At 41.7% G+C, this 18728-nt stretch overlaps 1 protein-coding gene across 3 annotated transcripts in view; it reads right to left on the reverse strand.

The window, feature by feature from the left end:
* Rpap2 (RNA polymerase II associated protein 2) overlaps positions 1-18728 on the reverse strand; it is a 65645-nt gene that overhangs the window by 37322 nt on the left and 9595 nt on the right. For all 3 annotated transcript variants that reach the window (XR_013111641.1, XM_034509486.2, XM_034509485.2), the window contains exons 7-10: positions 8383-8418; positions 5855-6767; positions 2645-2739; positions 1654-1734 (exon numbers count right to left, since the gene is read on the reverse strand). Coding sequence is in view for 2 of the 3 variants with exons in the window: in XM_034509486.2 (XP_034365377.1) it covers positions 1654-1734; positions 2645-2739; positions 5855-6767; positions 8383-8418 (1125 nt within the window). In the remaining variant the exon portion in view is untranslated. The remainder of the gene's footprint in view (positions 1-1653; positions 1735-2644; positions 2740-5854; positions 6768-8382; positions 8419-18728) is intronic.

Consider the following 18728-nt stretch of genomic DNA (forward strand, 5'->3'; position numbering starts at 1 on the left):
GTCACATCACCAACTTATTCAGAACAGTATGAGGTATCCACCTACTGTCTAAAGGGAAATGCACAGCGAGCATTGACAAGCTAGTGAAACCCTGCTGCTGTGCCTTCCCTCCCTGAGAAGGCAGAACAAAAAAATACTCAGTCTCTGGTCTGTGTTGTGGACTCCAACCCAACCTCACCACCACTGCCAACTTTCCCTCTGTACGGATGGCTCTGCCAGAGACACAGGTGGGTCTGATTCCATCATCAACTGGGATACAAAAGAAAATTCAGCTTTTTAAATATTTGGCCTGGAATCTTTTATACAAAGCACTTAATCTTCCAAAGGCCTATGCCAATCTGAAGACCACTCTGGCATCCCTGAATTTGTACAATCAATGATCTTTATCTCTAAGACAACCGACAATAACAATATCAATAATTAGAATAATCATTGGGCTGGAGAGATGGCTCAGCTGTTAAAGGCTAGGCTTACAACCAAAAATATAAGAATAATTGTGTTACTCAGATTTATTTTTAAACATTCACTTTCAAATATGGCCATCTCACTGAGGCTGTTCTTAGGTGCATGTTTTATCAACTAGGAAACTCAACTGTTTCACTTTCCAAGGTGCAAAGTCTCTATTCTGTCTTTGGAGTTTTCAGTGGTCAGCATCTACATGATTCCAGGAAAGCCACGCTGTCCTGTACTGCTCACTATACTTATCTGTGTTGTCCCAGATGAGGCCATCCCTGAGTCTCCATCAGCACTGCGTCTGGTGCATTACCCAAGGCTATCCCAGAGCTGCTCATCGGCTGCACACTTTACAATTCCACTGAACTCAGTGTTACTAGCTAGCTTTGTGTCATAGACATAATTTTCCTCTGTATGTGTATGTGTGGGAAGGTTTGTGTATGTATATGTGTGGGGAGGTCTGTGTGTGTATATATATGTGTGGGGAGGTCCATGTGTGTATATGTGTATGGAGAGGTTTGTGTGTATGTATGTATATCTGTGTGGGAGGTGTATGTGTGGTGCAGGGAGGGAAGGTTTGTGTGTATGTGTGGGGAGGTTTTTGTGTGTATACGTAGGAGTGTATGTGTAGGGAGGTGTATATATGTTTATGAGGAAGTTTGTGTGGGGAGGTTTGTATGTGTGTATGTGTGGAGAGGTTTGTGTGTTTGTGTGGGGAGGCCAAAGGATAACCTTGGGTTTAGTTCTTCAGGTGTTTTTCACCATTTCTAAGTCAGAGTCTTCTCCCTCTGGCCTAGAACTTGCTAAGTAGCCTAGGCTAGCCAGTAAGCAGGCTGCCTCTACCTCCTCAGCGCTAAGATTATTAGCACGATCATTTTTTAAACTTGGCATGAATCTGGGGCTGAATTCAGGTTATTGTGCTCACAAGGCTGGCTTCCTGACAGAGTCATCTCTGTTCATCCTGCAATTTCTCTCCTAAATGAAGTCACTTTACAAGCAAGCTGTCCAAAGTGAACTGTGTCAGAACTCAAGCCAATAAGGAGATGTGTTCAACAGAAACAAGAGTGAGCACCACAGAGTCTAAGCTGAGTCCACAAAGGCCAATCCCTTCCTCTCCTCATGTTCCCATCCACCTGTCACTGCGCGCGACAGTCAGTACAGCTCGTAACAGAGAAGGGAAATTATAACACAGACACTAACCTGAAAGTCTGAACGAGGTTTTTAAGTTCAGTATAAATATCTCCCATTGTAATCTGAAGAGGACCCAAAAGTCCAGGCAATCTGAGGGGAAAAGAACAAAAAAATGACGCATTGTGCCTACCTCTGGGGTTTGGAAAGGTGCCAACAGTGGTACTGAGGTCTCAAGGGTTAAGCTACTTCATGACTAGTGAGAAGTCAAAGCACCATTCACATAAGCTCCCGCTGCTGCTTCATTCTGTGCTACAGACAGTAAGGCCTGGACTGCAAAACCACTTCGGCTGCTGTCAGTCTGTCAGCACCTTTAATTCCATAGCTTCACTATGAAAGCACTGCCCTTTGAATCATCTTATTCAAGACTATTTTAACTCCAAACAGTGATTAACACACTTCATATTTTCTTGCTAAAAAAAAGAAGCTGCCGGTTGGAAAGTTCAAGGTAGATCTTTTACCTCTGGAAAAAGATCTGCTAACTGTTTTGTTTTAAACAGAAACGGGCAGTTTTTAAGTGTTACTTGTGAATGGGCCGATTTTAAGAACAATCCTTCCCATTACAGAGCACTTCAAGCCAAAGTGCAAGTTGAACTGAATGAAACTCACATTCTTGGGTATGAAGTAGGCCTGTGAACATGCAGATGTGCTGAGGAAGCCAGCCAGCTGTGGCAATGTCCAGTGGCATGACTGCTCACAAGGGCGGGGCTCCCTTGGCTTGTTATAGCAGCTCTGTTTCTTTGCTGGCTTAGGAAGCCGTGGGGTAGTTTGTTTTTCTATTCTACAATCTCACTTTTCTCCTTTATGACATTCCTATGTCATCTACAAAAATAATTTATTACTAAAGAAAATTTGAAAAATAAATCTTAAGATGGAAATTTTTCAAGCAAAGAAATTAAAAAATGTTCAGAATTCAAGGATAATATTTATAAATTATAAATTCATGAAAATACTGAGTTAATTTAAACCTCTTAAAAAGTCACAATGATACATCCATACTTACACTTTGCTCAACTTTTCAAGAACAATCCGTCTTCTAATCTGGTTCTGGGAACTTGAATCAATCAGTGGGAAGCTGAGATCACGCTGAGACACATTCTTAAAGCAAACAGAGAAATAAACGTTTTTTAAAAATGAGTAGAGCAATAACATGAAATAGAAATGTTTACTCATCTAGTACAGAAAAAGACTTTGAGAACTAAGCCGGGCAGTGGTGGCGCACGCCTTTAATCCCAGCACTTGGGAGGCAGAGGCAGGTGGATTTCTGGGTTTGAAGCCAGCCTGGTCTACAGAGTGAGTTCCAGGACAGCCAATGCTGTACAGAGAAACCCTGTCTCGAAAAACAAAAACAAAAACAAAAACAAAAACAAAAACAAAAACAAAAACAAAAAAACCAAAACAAAACAAAAGACTTTGAGAACTAAAACATTTAAACCTGAGCGTCAGCTTAAGTCACTATCAGGCTGGTGAACCTGCTGGCCATCTGTCCTCTTTGGAGGGTCAACTACTCCACTCCTTATAAATGTACATTTAAGGATTAACATCCCAATTACTATTTGTGGGAAAGTGTTTCCAGAAGGGGTAAGGTCATTCCAATGAACTAGGAATGAGGGAGTTGAAAGGAAAACAAACCAACAAACCCACAACCAAACAAAACACATCTTGTTTGTTGGAAAGTGGCACAGAGCTAGCAAGGTAGTAAGGAATCTGGACTGAGACCCTGGAGAGGAACTCGGGAGACTGGCTAAACCTGGAAGAGGCAACTCAGATATTGAGACCTCAGCAGAGGTTTTCTAATGGAATCATAGGTCAGGGCATGCCAAACAAGGAGGGTTATGGGTCATGCTCCCCCATTAGAGAACAGACTTGGAAGGAGCACACTCTGCAGAAAGACTGACTCTTGAGGACTGCTGTCTCCACTATGTCCCCTCAAGTCCTGATCAGGTTATGGTGATATGGGTTGCTGGAAATCTTTAGAGATGAACAGATCCATCCTAGAGGATGATAACAATATCCTGCATCTCAGGTTAGGGTCTCCAATGTACAAAAGACCGGCTTCAAACTCATGATCCTGCCTTAGTGTTCCAAACACTGGGATTATAGGCACACACCACCGAATCCAGCTTGCAACATGTTAATATACAGTGTTCGATGTCTAATAAAATAAGACAATAGCAAAATTATATTTCTGTTAAATGTTATACTGTATGATGCCATATAACATTTAACATCTTCAAAGAAAAGTGACAGCTGACACTTTTAGCAGACAACTGGAACTATATGAAGGAGCCACCAGACGCAGAGCTGAGCAACAGAGCATTTCAGAGCACTCACTGGGCTGTGGTGCACCAAGGGCCATTCTCCCTGGTGACACTGTGACCAGTGTCTATCATGACGCACAATACCTGTGGTGGCTGTAGTCATGGCAGCTGGGTCTCTGACAATGGTGAGGGAGCAGTGAACATTTCCTATCCCAGATCCTGGCCACCACTTCCCTCCTACTGCCTGTGGCTTTGATGCCAGAGTATGTAAGAGATGGAAGGCTGGCTGCTGTGGGAGCAGCCATAGTCATCATCACCCAATGCTGGCACACTTTTCAGTGATGCAGCTGTGGTACCCAGCCCATTAGTAACCCTAGCACACTCCGTCTTACAAAGCAGACCTAGATGGAAGCTTTCCTTAGATTGTTGGTAAAAAGACATTTCTTTTCCATCAGGAAAGTCACACAAAAGGCAAGCATAGGGTTCATGGGACATAGGCTGGGGTCTTGGGGCTACTGCACTTGTGCAGTATATATGCAGCATGAACTACAGGAATACACAACAGCACAGATGCCTAGAATCAAACCAAACAAAACCACATGGGATTATGAAACACACTGGACAACAAAGACAGGCTGTTCAAAAACTGGCAAAGGTAATCTCCACTACTACGTATGATAGTAAAACTGCAAAGAGGAACAGTCAGGGACAGACACTGATGCTCAAGTTTCCTTATAAGGAAGCACCTCCTGGTCTGGAGAGTGATGTCATGGGGTGCTCAGAGTAAATATTCAACAATCTGCACACTTGATATTAAATGCCAATGAAAAAAGCTATAAAATGTTCTACAACGAAGTCATAGACTTCAGACACTCATTTTTCTTTTTAAAGGCTTTTTAGTGCAAAAACCAGTGAGTGATGGTGGTTTATGCAGCTCACCAGGAGAGACAGTGTTTCTTCTAGCTTAAGGTAAGTTTTGGATACTATCTAATATTAATACCGGGGTTTCAGATATGGTCCGAAGCTAGACAAAAATGCAAGAAATTTCTTTCTATATATATATATTTTCTTCTAGCTCCACTTTACATCTCCAGATCTCTAAGTGTGTTCTTAATCTTAGGGTACCATCACTTACAACTTAATAACAATTATATGGTAAAAAATAAGACTGTTACCCACTCTTTTCTTCATGGCAATGTGATTCCCAGATATGAACCAAAACTATGAATGGTAACGTTATGTAGTCCTTCCTTCCTCTCAGCACGCACTCAGCCTTTATGTAGTATAATGACTGTGAACCATGTTATCAGTTGTGTGACACACTCTGAACAAATCAACAATGGAAGTTCCATTTACAGATAAGTAACATCAAAGAACTTTAAGAAGCTAGCAGATGAAAGAGCAGATATTCAAATATCTATATCCATTTCTTCCCAGTAAGTTCTTTTGCTGTATTTTCATCTGTAACATTTCATCTTGTAAGTTTGTGAGGTGTTCAAACATGTGCACGTGTGCATTTGCAGGCATGTGAGTTCGTGAGGTGTTCGTACATGTGCACGTGTGCATTCATGAGCATGTAGAGGCCAGACATCAATACTGCTGACTTCCTCTATCATTGTTCTCCATCTTAGCTTTTCGATATAGTCTTTTACTGAACTTGGAGATGTCCCCTTAGACTGGCTGTGCCTAACAGACACAGAGTGGGTAAACTGTGCCTAGCTTTCATTAGTGCTAAGAATCTGAACCCAGCTCTCAGTAAGCCAGCCCCCAGCCATTATCTGTAACATTTCAAATGGACACCAACTAAACGTCACCTAGAGAAACATCTAACTAAGCAATCGATCTACTCCACTGCGGAGCAGGAGGCATGCCCCCAGGTTTGCTCTGCAGAGTTCTCTAAATATGAGCAGCCTAAAACAGTTATCATGGAGACACTCATCATGGAGACATACCTCTTTTGAGTCCTGAGACATGGTAGTATCTTCATTTACAGCACAGCGCCCTCTGTAAAACTCCCTGACCCTCAGGTTCAGCATCTCCGTTTCCTTTTTCAAGCTCTCGTAACTTGGCAGCGGCTTAATGGCCGTGTCCGAGCCTCTAAAGGACAGTGTCTCATCCAGGGTGTGCTGCGCTCGACTCAGGGCAGGACCACAACTACCTGGGTCACAACCTATGTCATCTTCATCAAGTTCTTCATCAGGCTCAGAGGCTGAAGAGGGTTTCAGGCACACAGAATCAAGGTCCTGGCCATATAAAAACTTCAGTGTTTCTTCTGTCTTCCATTCAGTCAGGGTGTCCTTCAGAACTCGGAGTAAGTTTGCCTTCGCAACCTCAGGACGCACCTGTACCAAACCAGAGGCTGACCCAGAGCCTGGGTTAGACTTGGTGAATTTGCTCCTGAAGTGCTCAGCACTCTTCTTGCTTATGCCCACAAGACTAACTTGTGATACACTGTGCTTATCTTCAGAAACTATTGAAGTGTTGAATGTGTCACACAAAGGGTCAGGTGAAGAAATCTGAGTATTTTCTTTTTTTAAAGGAAGTTTACGAGTGGCCACTTTCTCCTGGCTATCTAATCTGCAATTACCCAACTTCTCAGTAACCTCGGACACGGTCTGTTCTTCCTGCTTGGAGTTCACTTTCTGAGTAGCCTTTTTCATTATGCTGTTTTTTGAGTGTGGCTGTGGTCTTGTATCCACTGCCTTTGGTCTGTTTCCTGGTAGAAGAGAAGAAACAAAGCCTTGCTCCTCCTCATCGCTGGCACGCTCGCTCCAAGTGCTGGAAGAAGCAGGTTCCCACTTCGCGTCAGCATCTGCTGCTGTAATGGCGTCTCTGAAGAACTGTACTACTTCTCCAGAAGAGCCGCTGTACAAGGAGAGACCATCAAAACCATGTCAATGGAAGACGAAGCTTTCTGCAGGTACACTCTGAAATTCCCAAGGTAAGAATTTCTGTCCCTTAGCTATAGCCTTACGTTTTATACTCTCACATTTGAATCTCAGAAGGCTTTCATTTCTCTAGATCTAATACACGTTTGACAGAGTTCGTTTCCAGCTTTCCTTTGTGTGTTCTTAACATTTTACAATACTTAAAGCAGTATAGTAAACACCATAACCCATCCTATTCAACAATTTTGATTTTTGCTTGAAAAAAGGTTAATATTTTCTTGTTCTGGCTGACCATTATACAGAAACTTTCATGTAATGAAAAAATACAAAAGTCATAACAGAAAATGAAGTTTGCACATCAACACAGTTCAATAAAGATATTTAAATCTGCGAGCTCACGAATGCAAACAATACGATAACAGCTGTACTATGATTGCACCTTTTGATTTTCAGATTCAGTTTAAATCAGATTAAGAATTTTGAAGGAGCAAAGGCAGAGCAGTTCATGCTGAGGCAAACAAGCACACATGAGCAGCTGTCCTCAGACACGCTCATCAGAGGTTTGAGGCCCGGTCTAGAAACACGTGGTGGGAGGAGCTAGACAGCAAAGGCTGAAAGCAAGTCCTAGTGGGAATACAGAAATTGATCAAAATTTCCAAAATTCCAGGATCACATATTTTTTTTTTTAAAAAAACTAGAAACTAACCTACATCACCAGGCAAGTAACTTTTGGATAAGAAGAAAAGAAAGTTTAACTTTAAGAAATTAGACTATAGGCAGGAAATACGGCTCAGCAGTTAAGATCACTCGTCCTTCCAGAGCACCTGTGTTCAAGTCCCAGCACCCAGGTGGTTTACAACTGCACTTAACTCCAGTGCCAGGGATTCAAAGCCATCTTCTGACCGCCCTGTGCCCACCAGGCAAGTGAATCAACATACATGCAGGCAATATTTACACATATAAAAATGAAATAAATATAAGTTGAAAGAACCTTTCATAGTTTTATCTCCTATTCAGTCTCTTGAGGTTTTAAGGCAGTTACTTTTCATACTAGGTTAAAGCCATAAAGGTGTCCATCAATAAACAAGGGCCTCGTATTTGTGCTCAATACCCTGTGACGAAGGCACTGAGAGTGAAAGGACCTGTCCTGAGAGACAGCTGTAGCTGAGCAAACAACACCACGAAGAACTATGAGGCGGGATTAGCAAAACCAAAGACCAAAACTCAAAAACCTACAGCCTGCGCTTCATATTGATACTTAAGATATTCTTTCAAATAATTAACACATTAATATCTTAAAATCCTATAAAACAAGACCATAAACTGCTTTCTTCAAATACAATGGGTACGACCTCACCAATAAAGGAACTAGGTATCTGAGATAGAGGCTGTGTTTGTGTCAATTTCAACAACTTCAATTAGACTTCCTCAGCGGGACAGCTGAACAATAAATCAGACAGATCAAACAAATCCTCTTTCTCTCACAAATGAAAATGCTGAAGTGTCACGTTTCTTTGTAGCAACCAGCACAGGAAGTCCAGGCGTTCACGCCACCTGGCCCACTCAGGTCAGTGAAACTGACTGGAACAAACCTTTGTCCTTTCTTCAACAGCTGAAAATCAGGAGGTCTGGAACAAAAGCACAGAGAGAAGAACCTGAAGGCAACTGACCCAGCAGACACAGGCCAGAGTTCACTCCAGCTGTGCTGGATAACAAACATGATTAAAGCAGTAATTCAGATAAAGATTTGTTTTCCTTCCTTAAGGAAAAAAAAAGGCAGTTCTATAAAATACATGCACAAAAATCTGGATTTGGTAGTTTTGTATTTTGCTTAACATTTACTCATATTCAGAACTAAGTTCAAATTCCATGCACACAATACAGCTTCCCTTGACAAATGTGGGCAAAAGTAAAATCACTCTGTTCTCTAAATTGTAGTCATTATGAGCTCCAATTAATATGGTTATCAGCTTTTCTTTACTGTCAGAACTATTATCTAAATGTTTTACTTTACAGTGTTTAAGTTGGGTTCTTCACTGATCCACCAGGTCTTCAGGACAGAGACTATATTGTAATTCTCATCTGGTCAACCTAACTTCTAAGACAGCCATGTGTTATACTGTTTGTTTTTTGAAGACCTTGAACTCATAAAGGTGCCACCATACCTGGCTTTTTAAAAAGGTGTTTTGGCTACATGAATGTGTGTGTAGTGCCTGGAGAAGTCAGAAGAGGAGGTCAGACAGTTACAGACAGTTGGGAGTTACATGTAGTCATTAGGAAGTAAACAAGGATCCTGTCTGCAAGAGCAGCAATGTGCTCTTAACCACTGGGCTACTTCTTCAGCCCCTGTATAGATTGATTAAGTTAAACAACTCTATACGTTGTTTGACCACCGTGAATACTAAAAAGGCACATATGGGTCTGGAGATGTAGCTCTGTTGGCACAGCTTGCCTAGCAGACTCCATCGCCAGAACCACATTAACCAGGTGTGGTGGTGCATGCACACAATTCCAACACTCAGAAGATGGAGGCAGGAAGATCAGAAATAGTACTGTAGCAGTTTCGGCCGAGAGAGAAACATATCATCTTGTAGGGAACTTCTCTAGAAGTCACTAGATGGTCAACAGCTCAAAACAGGAAGTCCCTGAAACCGACCAGATTCACTAGGTCCCTCCCTCTCAAAGGTAAATAATGAAGCCTGGAGAGAGTCATTCTCGGACAATCAAAGCTAAAATGAATGCTATGGCAGACCAGAACAGCTGCCTGGAAGCAGAAACCAGCCCAGTTGCCTAGAAGAGCTTTAGAATGAGTCACCTGGAAAGGACACTCTTCAACCTGTTGAAGTGCCTTTGAATTCTTGGCTTCTATGAGCTGTCACCCATGCAGGGGTCAGCTTTGGTGATGCAGTTGTCTTTGAGTTATTTCTGTTCCTGTAAATAACCTCTCACCCATATTCCTTTAACAATCCCAATAGATTACCTTTTGACTTTGGTCTGTTCTGGGCTCCCTAAGTGGCATGGGTACCGTGTGTGTTATATCTCCCCAGAATGTCTTGCCAAAGAGCAAAAGAAGTTCAAGGCCAGCTGGAACTGCTTTAAAAAAAAAAAAAAAAAAAAAAAAAAAAAAAAAAAAAAAAAACAACAACAAAAAACCCACCAAGGGACAAACATGGCAGCTAGTGAGTCCATGAGGACAGAAAAAAATTCAAAGTACCTATGAAGTAAATAAAAAGAGGCTTTCTTTTACAAGTAATTTTTGTGTTGGGGCTGGAGGGGTGGCTCAGTGGTTAAGAGCACTGACTGTTCTTCTAAGACCAGGGTTCAATTCCCAGCATTCACATGTCAGTTCACAACTGTCTATAATGCCAAGATCTCACACAGACACCCTCACACAAACATACGTCACAAACATATATGCAGGCCAAGCACCAATGTACCAATGTGCATAAAAAAAAGAACAGAAAAAAAAAGGTAATATTTGTGGTGCTAGATTTTGAACCCAGGGCCTCATTGACACTCAGCAAATGCTCTACTATTTAAGTTCCTCCCCAGTCTAAGAACAAGTACCTTTAAACATTAAGCAGATGGATGAAGCAAGAAATAAAAAATAAAAAAATAAGGGCCTAGAGGCACAATACGGAGACATTAAGCCACCAAATATAAATCTTATTTAAAGGCCCAACAAGGGTGTAGTAGGGGGTTGTAAAACTGCAAAATAATTTTAAGGCCAAGAACAAAACCCACAACCTAACCCTTTTAATTCAAGTGAAGCTAATGTACAGATGAAACTAGAACTGATTTGAATTTTGATGTTTCAAGACTGCCAATTTAAAATGTCAGGCCCAAGTGTCTCCCTCTACAGTCATCAGGGCACTGACCAGCTAACCCTTACCCAGGAAAGCCTGCACACTTGGTTCAGTGCAGACACAGTTTTGGCCCATCAGCATCTCAACTGTTCTGGTTTCCCTGCTGCCTTCTGTTCACTGAAATCAACCCACAGTCCTCATCTTAGTTTTACTGTTGTTTCCTCCCTTTTTAAAGTACAGGGAAAATAATTTAATCTAAAAGTAAGAGGAATGGACTAAATCATACAAGCAGACCTAGGAGAGAGAGAGAGAGAATCAGCAATAAAGAGCAGAGTTGTCTATTTGCAATAAAGAGGAAAAGGAGTTTACAGAAAGGATCCATGCTGACAGAGATGCCAATGTCCTCACATTCATCCCCAACCTCTGTAGCCAAGCCAGGTATCCCTGTGGGTCATCACTACATTCACTTCCCACTGTCCCTAAGTTATAAACTCTCCTAGGTGACCACATTAAAGGGGATATTCTACCTAAAATGTTAATGGTCTTGAAAACTTTCTCAACAATGTTCACATCCGAGTACAGGAAAAATAAATGAATGAGTGAGTGAATGAATTAATGAATGAACAAATGAATAGGAGGACTGGACCTTGGGAGGAATCATCTTGGAAGGCAAGGCAATTATGAGCTGACTGGAGCCTGAGAAAGCAAGTATGTTAAGGGTCTGTCAACCCAGGAGAACAGAGCTGGGGAGACAGGAGGTCAAAGGACTGACAGCTGTAGATAAAGCTGTGGTCAGAGCAGGAGGGAAGTTCTAGTTTAAGACTCAGACAGCAGAGTTCCAAGTAAGAACAAGGCTCAAACGTTGCCCTGTCAAGGGACAGCCAAATGGAATCATTATGTAATCAGCACAGTTTAAGCTAGCCAATTTTCACTGTGTGGATATTTTTTTGAAAGGGGATCACATTATGTTGGTCCGGCTGATCTTTAACTTCAGGTCTCAACTGATCTTCTTGCCTCAGCCTTCAGCAGTGGGGACCACAGGCTCACACTGTTGTGTCTGACTGTTTCTGACGGCAGGAGGGACATTAGCATACAGTAAGTACCAACTGCATGCTAGACAGGTGTTAGTTTCTTCCATGCCATAAATGCTGCGATAAATTCGTACCTTAGGGGAAAAAGAGTTTGTTCTGGCTCTCAGTTCCAGACATCATTGTAGGAGGTCAAAGAGGCAGAGCTGCAGACAACTCTGCCATGGTATCTGGTCAGGAAGTGGAGAGCAAGGGAGGCATGCTGCTGCACAGCTTGCCTTCTCATCCAATCAGGATGGTGCGTTCTCAGTGGGCGGGTCTCCCCACTTCAGTTATCAGCAGAGCTAACTGTGTAGGACACAGATGTTATCATTTAGACATTTTCATTGCTGTTTGGTTGCCACCACTACTGTGGCTGGCATTCTGTTACCTTTCTTGGCCATCTCTGGGGTTTACATACTACTTTATTTAATCTTCCAAATCCCAGCCGTTTTTACAGATAAGGAAAGGGAAGCCTCTGGGTGAATGACTTGAGATTGCACAGCTAACATTAAGTCAAGATTAGATTTAGGCCTCATTTAGAATTCTGAGCTCTTTCAACCTGATTCGTTTCTGGTGTAAGAAAAACAAATACAACAACAACAACAACAACAACAACCACAATTCCCTTAAAAACAAAAAACAAAAAATCAGAAACCAAACCCTGAGGATATCACTTTTGGTATGTTCTGCTTGTAGGCTCTGAACATACTTTACAAATCTTACTGTCCTTTTCACTAACTGATATTCTGAGTGACAAATACCTTCGTTGTCCCTAACCTATGGAATGAGTATCTACACTGCACCCGACGCTGCTCCGTGCAGCCGTCTACACTGCACCTGACACTGCTCCGTGCAGTTGCACAGAGAACAAGACAGAGCACATCATCTTTCAATTCTTTCTTGGATAAAGTTAAAATTATTTTTTGTGTTAAAATGGCTATTTCTCTTCATGCTAAATATCTTCTTCATAATTTATGTTGCTCTGGTGATAGTTCTGAAAGCACAATTAAGAAACACAAACCAGCAACTACCCTACTTAAAGAATGCTTTCAAAATGGTTGTTCATAAAGACATTCTCTTATTTTCACTAAAGTGAAAACTGATGATTGATGTAATTACTTTTATGTTAGAATTGGAGACAGCTCACTGCTGCCATCACAGGTGTGTGCTGCCATCACACCTGGCTCTAGATGCTTAACTTAAAGTTTAGCAAAGTGAATCTAAAGCAGAAATAATCTATGTCCCAAACCTCATGTAGATGTTTATACAGTCGTGTGTCACTTGAATCACACAACAGTGCTCCCTGCGGTAAGACTCAAGCGTTGGGCTCACTGAGATCATTCTCCTCCACTCAGACAGCATGGATGTCTGCTCAGGAGGAGGTTATAAAGGCTGTTCTGCAGACACTTTGCTTCCGCCCTGAGATTGTGCATGTTTACTGCTGAGAACTGATACAGAAAAATCCCCAACTCTAGGCCACATGACACTTTTAGCTCTGTCAGCATTGATTTTTTAAAAACAAAATTTGCTGTTCGACATTTGTTCTTTCTTTTTTAGATTTAGCACATAATTCTAGAAACTTTTGTCTTCCAAGCTCTGTCAGACTCTACATTTACAAAACCATACAGGATTTATAAATGCAACCACAGACTATCTACAAAGCACAGTAGTTTGGCATCAGAACTGTATGTGGTCTGTTTGTGGCCACCAGCCCTGTGAGCAATTTCTAAGTCACAATGTGCGACACATCATATGTTATGAACCACACAGCTCTAAGGGTTTTGCCTCTGGCAGACTATAAGGAGATGTTTTTGTAAACACTGTTCCCTAGTATTTAAGGATATATTTTAATTTTAAATATTTTTCACTATAATTAATGACTCCTCCTAATACTAATATATCAGTAAGAGAAATAGTAATTAAGGCACAGAGTTATAAATCTAATATAAATATAAGGCTTGGAGATTTTAAAATCTAATAAATTTATCCTTGTATTTGCAATAATCCATTTGAGATCAAATTGGGTCAAATTTAATATTCTGTTTCCTATTGGTATATAAGACCATGATGTGTCAGGGTTAAAACACATTAAAAAGTTCCCCTGGCTTTTCTTCTCATTTAAAATTTTGACCTAGTCCTCCAGTAGCCTTTATCTCTATAAACAAAAGCATTCCAGTTAGTCTATATTCTTACATCAGAGCTTGTTACAAGACAGCTTAAATCTATCTAATCTCGTGCCCATCACTAATCAGACTGGGACTAAAACAAATGCAAACTTCTACTTTTACAAATGAGGAACCATGGTCTGGGGCTAAGAAATAGTTTTCTAATACATTACTGAAACCCTGAGCTGGAGTAAACAAAACTGCTCTTCAGATATCTGATGACAACAAGACACATGACCAGTGTGTCATAAAAATAGCAGAAAATAGACATTTAATGACTATTTTTAAAGTTATACGATATGTCAGACTATAAGATGTATTAATTTAAAAGTTTATAATTCATTGCAATAAGGTATTTTTTACTTGAAATGGATTAAAGATTTTTTAAAATTGACTATTAAATCACAGTCATTCAATTTATGCTTATGATTTAAAATAAAAATCTCTACCTTAAACACGAAGGGCTGCTATTTTTTCTAAAATGCAGCAGCGCATTAGAAAACCAGCTCAGAGGCTGGGCTGTGGTGGCGCACGCCTTTAATCCCAGCACTTGGGAGGCAGAAGCAGGTGGATTTCTGAGTTCGAGGCCAGCCTGATCTACAGAGTGAGTTCCAGGATAGGATAGCCAAGGGCTACACAGAGAAACCCTGTCTTGAAAAACCAAAAAAAAAAAAAAAAAAAAAAAGAAATGGTTTTCTCAGTGACACCAGTGACCTCTAGTGGATTTACTGGATAACAGCATAGCCACACTATCTAGAGATGAAACAGCACTGTCTCCAAGGTATGATAACAGTTCTAAACCCGGCAAGAGTTGGACACAGTAGAGGATCTGTGGTTAGAGAATATCAACGGGAAGATGTACGTGTATGTAGACTGACCCTTCGCTGACGTCCATTAATCATGCTGACTACAATGAGAAGACTCCTGACCTCATTCAGAAGCCATCATTTGCTTATAAAATATGCTCAATTTTATAAAATATGCTCAAAGTGCAAAGGGACTAGATTGACTCTGTGGATCTTTAAGCTTTTGTGATTCTCTTTCAATTCATCATGTAGAGCAATGTCAGATCAGGTTCTGCTCAAAAAAACGTGTGTCCTGAGTGTATTTGTTGGGCCCTTGATTAGCATGTAAAAGGCCCCAAGTTCAACGCTCAGCATTGCAAGACAAACACCTGAGAGCACCTTCCTACACCAAGCTCAGCCTGGCTTTTCGTGCCTGTTATGATCTTGTTTTCCCACGACATAACGTAGTGCCCTAAAATCCATGAGAGACACACCCAAGACTCCAAGGTTCACGCCTAAGACCAGGAACAGCGCCAAGCCTTACTACACAATGTTCTTTTCCTGTGTAGCTAAGAAGTGACTGACAGGTGAACATGTGCACAGTGTGATTACTTTGGAAAAATGATTCATGTCCTGCAAGAGCAAGGAGGAGCAACATGGTGTGAGATTTTTATTGTGCTATTCAGAGTGCTTTACAATTTAAAACTTAAGAGTTATTTCTGGAATATTCTATCTAATATTTTCAGATTATAGTCAATGTTGGTAACTGACAAAGCAGAAAGTGACACAAATGGCAGGTGAGGTCACTCCAGCGAGTGAGCGCAATGCCAACCGACACCCAGCAGTTCTTCAGTTTACAGTTTGTCATTAAGAAATGTTACAAAATTCATCTTACACACACTCTGATTATTAAATACTGTCTCATTCACATATTTATTCTGTTATCTCAATTACAATTAAACTCATAGGTTGAGATTTACGTGTGCACATGAATATGCATGTGTATGCATGTGTCTTACCAGGTACATGGTGACATGAATACACATGAGTATACCTGTATCTTGCCAGGTACATATATGGTAACATGAATAAGTATGTGCATGCATGGGTCTTGCCAGGTACTTGCATACTCTGTAAATTAATGGCATTTGTCTAGATTAGAGGAATAAAGGGCTATTTTCATCTTTTTTTCCTCCACTAAAAATGTAAGAAAGGTTAATAACCACAAACGTAAAGTGACATACATCAAGGCTTCAAGTTCTTAAAAAAAAGTTCTGGCAACCAGAGCTCCCAGGGTCTAAACCACCAGCCTTGGAGCACATAGGGAGGGACCCATGGCCCCAGCTGTATACGTAGGGGAGGATGACATTGTCGGGCATAGGTGGGTAAGGAAGCTCTTGGTCCCATGAAGGCTGGACACCCCAGTGTGGGGGAAATCATGGGTGGGGAGGTGAGAGTGGGAGGATGGGTGGGGGCACATCCTCATAGAAGCAGGAGGAAGGGGAATGGGATAAGGGGGTTCCTGGGTGGGGGGAAATGGAGAAAGGGGATTATATCTGAAATGTAAATAAAATATCCAATAGAAAAATTAAAAAAAAAAAAAAAGTTCTGAACAGAGAGGGGTGAGACTTTAGGAAAAAGTCAGTTAAGTGCCAGGAACTATGTCTGAGGAAAAGAGGTGGCAGGATAGCTTGTCTGGTAAAGCCTTCCCTCTCTTTTCTTAGGACAGCGTCTCACGCCCACCAGGCTGGCCTGGAGTTACAGTAAATACAGTAAAGGATGGCTGTGAGCTCTGCTTCCTCGAGTCCTGCTTCATCACATGAGTTTGGGGATTACAGGCGCGCACTATCATGTGTAGTTAGGTAAATGGTTTTGAAGTAGATATAAGAATGCTATAGAGGGTCAATTCAACAAGTAGAGAAGATGAGTTTGTAAAGAAAAGGCAAGGACAATGCAAGCCAACTGGTGTTCCTTAGTGGAAGTGGAATGTGCTGCTTCTGCTGGGGTCATCTCAGTGATGGCAGTTCTGCTGAAACAGCGAAGCACAAGGCAGAGTGACAAGATCAAAGTGTGAGTCCCTACAATATGCCTACAAATCTTCAACTCAGAAGGTCCTGCCTATAAGATGCAAAAGGATAAAGATGGAGCAGAGACTGAGGGAACGGCCAACCAATGACTGGCCCAACTTGAGCCCCATCCTATGGGAGAGAGCCACCCCCTGACACTATTAATGATACTCTGCTATGCTTGCAGACAGGAGTCCAGCATAACTGTCTCCCGAGAGGCTTCATCCAGCAGCAGATGGAAACAGATACAGAGACCCACAGCCAAACATCTGGCAGAGCTCAGGGTGTCTTGTGGTAGAGTAGGGAATAAGACTGAGCAAGCTAGTTCAACCTAGTGAACTAACCTGGGCTCATGGGGGCTAGAGAGACTGAAACACTAACCAAAGAGCATGATGTAGGGGACCTAGGTCCCCTACACATTTGAAGCAGATGTGTAGCTTGTTCTTCCTGTGGGGCCCCCTCACAACTGGTGCAGGGCTGTTCTGACTCTGCTGCCTGCCACTGGACCCCCTTCCCTACCTGGACTGCCTGGTAGGGCCTCAGTGGCAGAAGATGTGCCTAGTTTTGACTCTGACTTTATGTCTTAGGGTGAATGGGTACCCAAGGGGGAGCTTCCCCTTCTCTGAGAAGAAGGGGAGGGGAAAATGGGGGTCAGGATTTGTGAGAGTGGGAGTTGGAGGAGAGTTAAGGGGGGGCTGTGATCAAGATGTAAAGTGAATAAACAAATTAATGAAAAAATGTGAGCCCCATTTACCTTGGACAATGCTGTTTTTAATCTTCTAAAAAAGAAATCTTACAGATAGTGGTGAAACAGTCAATTTAGTCCTCAGTTTAGGGCCAGGGAAGTTTTGCACAGAAAGGATGACCAAGGAATATGCCATCAAAAGTACTGTTGTCACAGTCAGTGAGTGGGAGAATTTGGAGTGGTGACCTCCTTAAAGCACAGTCTTGAGCCGAGCAGTGGTGGCGCATGCCTTTAATCCCAGCACTTGGGAAACAGAGGCAGGTGGATTTCCGAGTTCGAGGCCAGCCTGGTCTACAGAGTGAGTTCCAGGACAGCCAGGGCTACACAGAGAAACCCTGTCTCAAAAAACAAAAAAAGGAAAGGAAAAGGAAAAGGAAAAGGAAAAGGAAAAGGAAAAGGAAAAGGAAAAGGAAAAGGAAAGTCCAGTCTTGTACATCCTGCCTGTCTGTCCTGAATCAACTGCATCTCTTCACACCATGTCCAATGACTTAGCACCCATCTTCCCTGTCTGACCACAGAGAATGGGGCTTGTGCCATCTCTTCACATCCTTCAGGAAGGTACTATCTCATTAAGCCTTTGTCTGACTTTCTAAACAATTCACTTTAATAATGACAACTGTTGCTTTTGCCACTACACTTTCACAGTCACTATATCAATACATTTCTTCAAATTCTCCATCAGAACAATACTGCAGGTGTTTATTTCCTGAGGCAAAGGCCCTATGATGACCACAAACACTTTAGCAAAAAGGTACTTTTTTTTTTATTAGATATTTTATTTACACTTCAGATGCCATCCCCTTTCCCCATTCCCCCCTTAAAAAACCCCTATTACTTGTCCCCTTTTTCTTTTTGCACATATACATTTTTTAAAAAATGTTAATCATAGGCTTTATAAGTTTGATATTGCTCAATCAGAGGTGTAACCCACTACCCAACCTAGATATATCAACTATCTTTGACTGGTGGAGATACATGAACATCTGCCTCCCTGTCTCCCCCCTCTTTCTCTCTTTCATCACCTAGCTTCTCCTCTCCTTCTTCTCCTCCTCTTCTTACTCCTTCTCTTCCTCTCAGTACTCCTCCCACCTTAGCTCCTCCTACATATCACCCTTCCTGTTAAAAAAAACTTTTCTCTCAAAATACAATTAGAGCTTAATTATGCCAATTTGTACCTGTGAGGTACAAGATAGTCCTCATACCAATTCCAACATTTTGTTGACTAACCAGAACCTCTGTCGTCTCTCCTAACTATAACACTTAGTTCTGAACCTGGCTTTTTCCTTGGCTTTAGGATGAAT

This window comes from Arvicanthis niloticus, chromosome 7 (assembly GCF_011762505.2).
Source record: "Arvicanthis niloticus isolate mArvNil1 chromosome 7, mArvNil1.pat.X, whole genome shotgun sequence".
NCBI lineage: Eukaryota > Metazoa > Chordata > Mammalia > Rodentia > Muridae > Arvicanthis > Arvicanthis niloticus.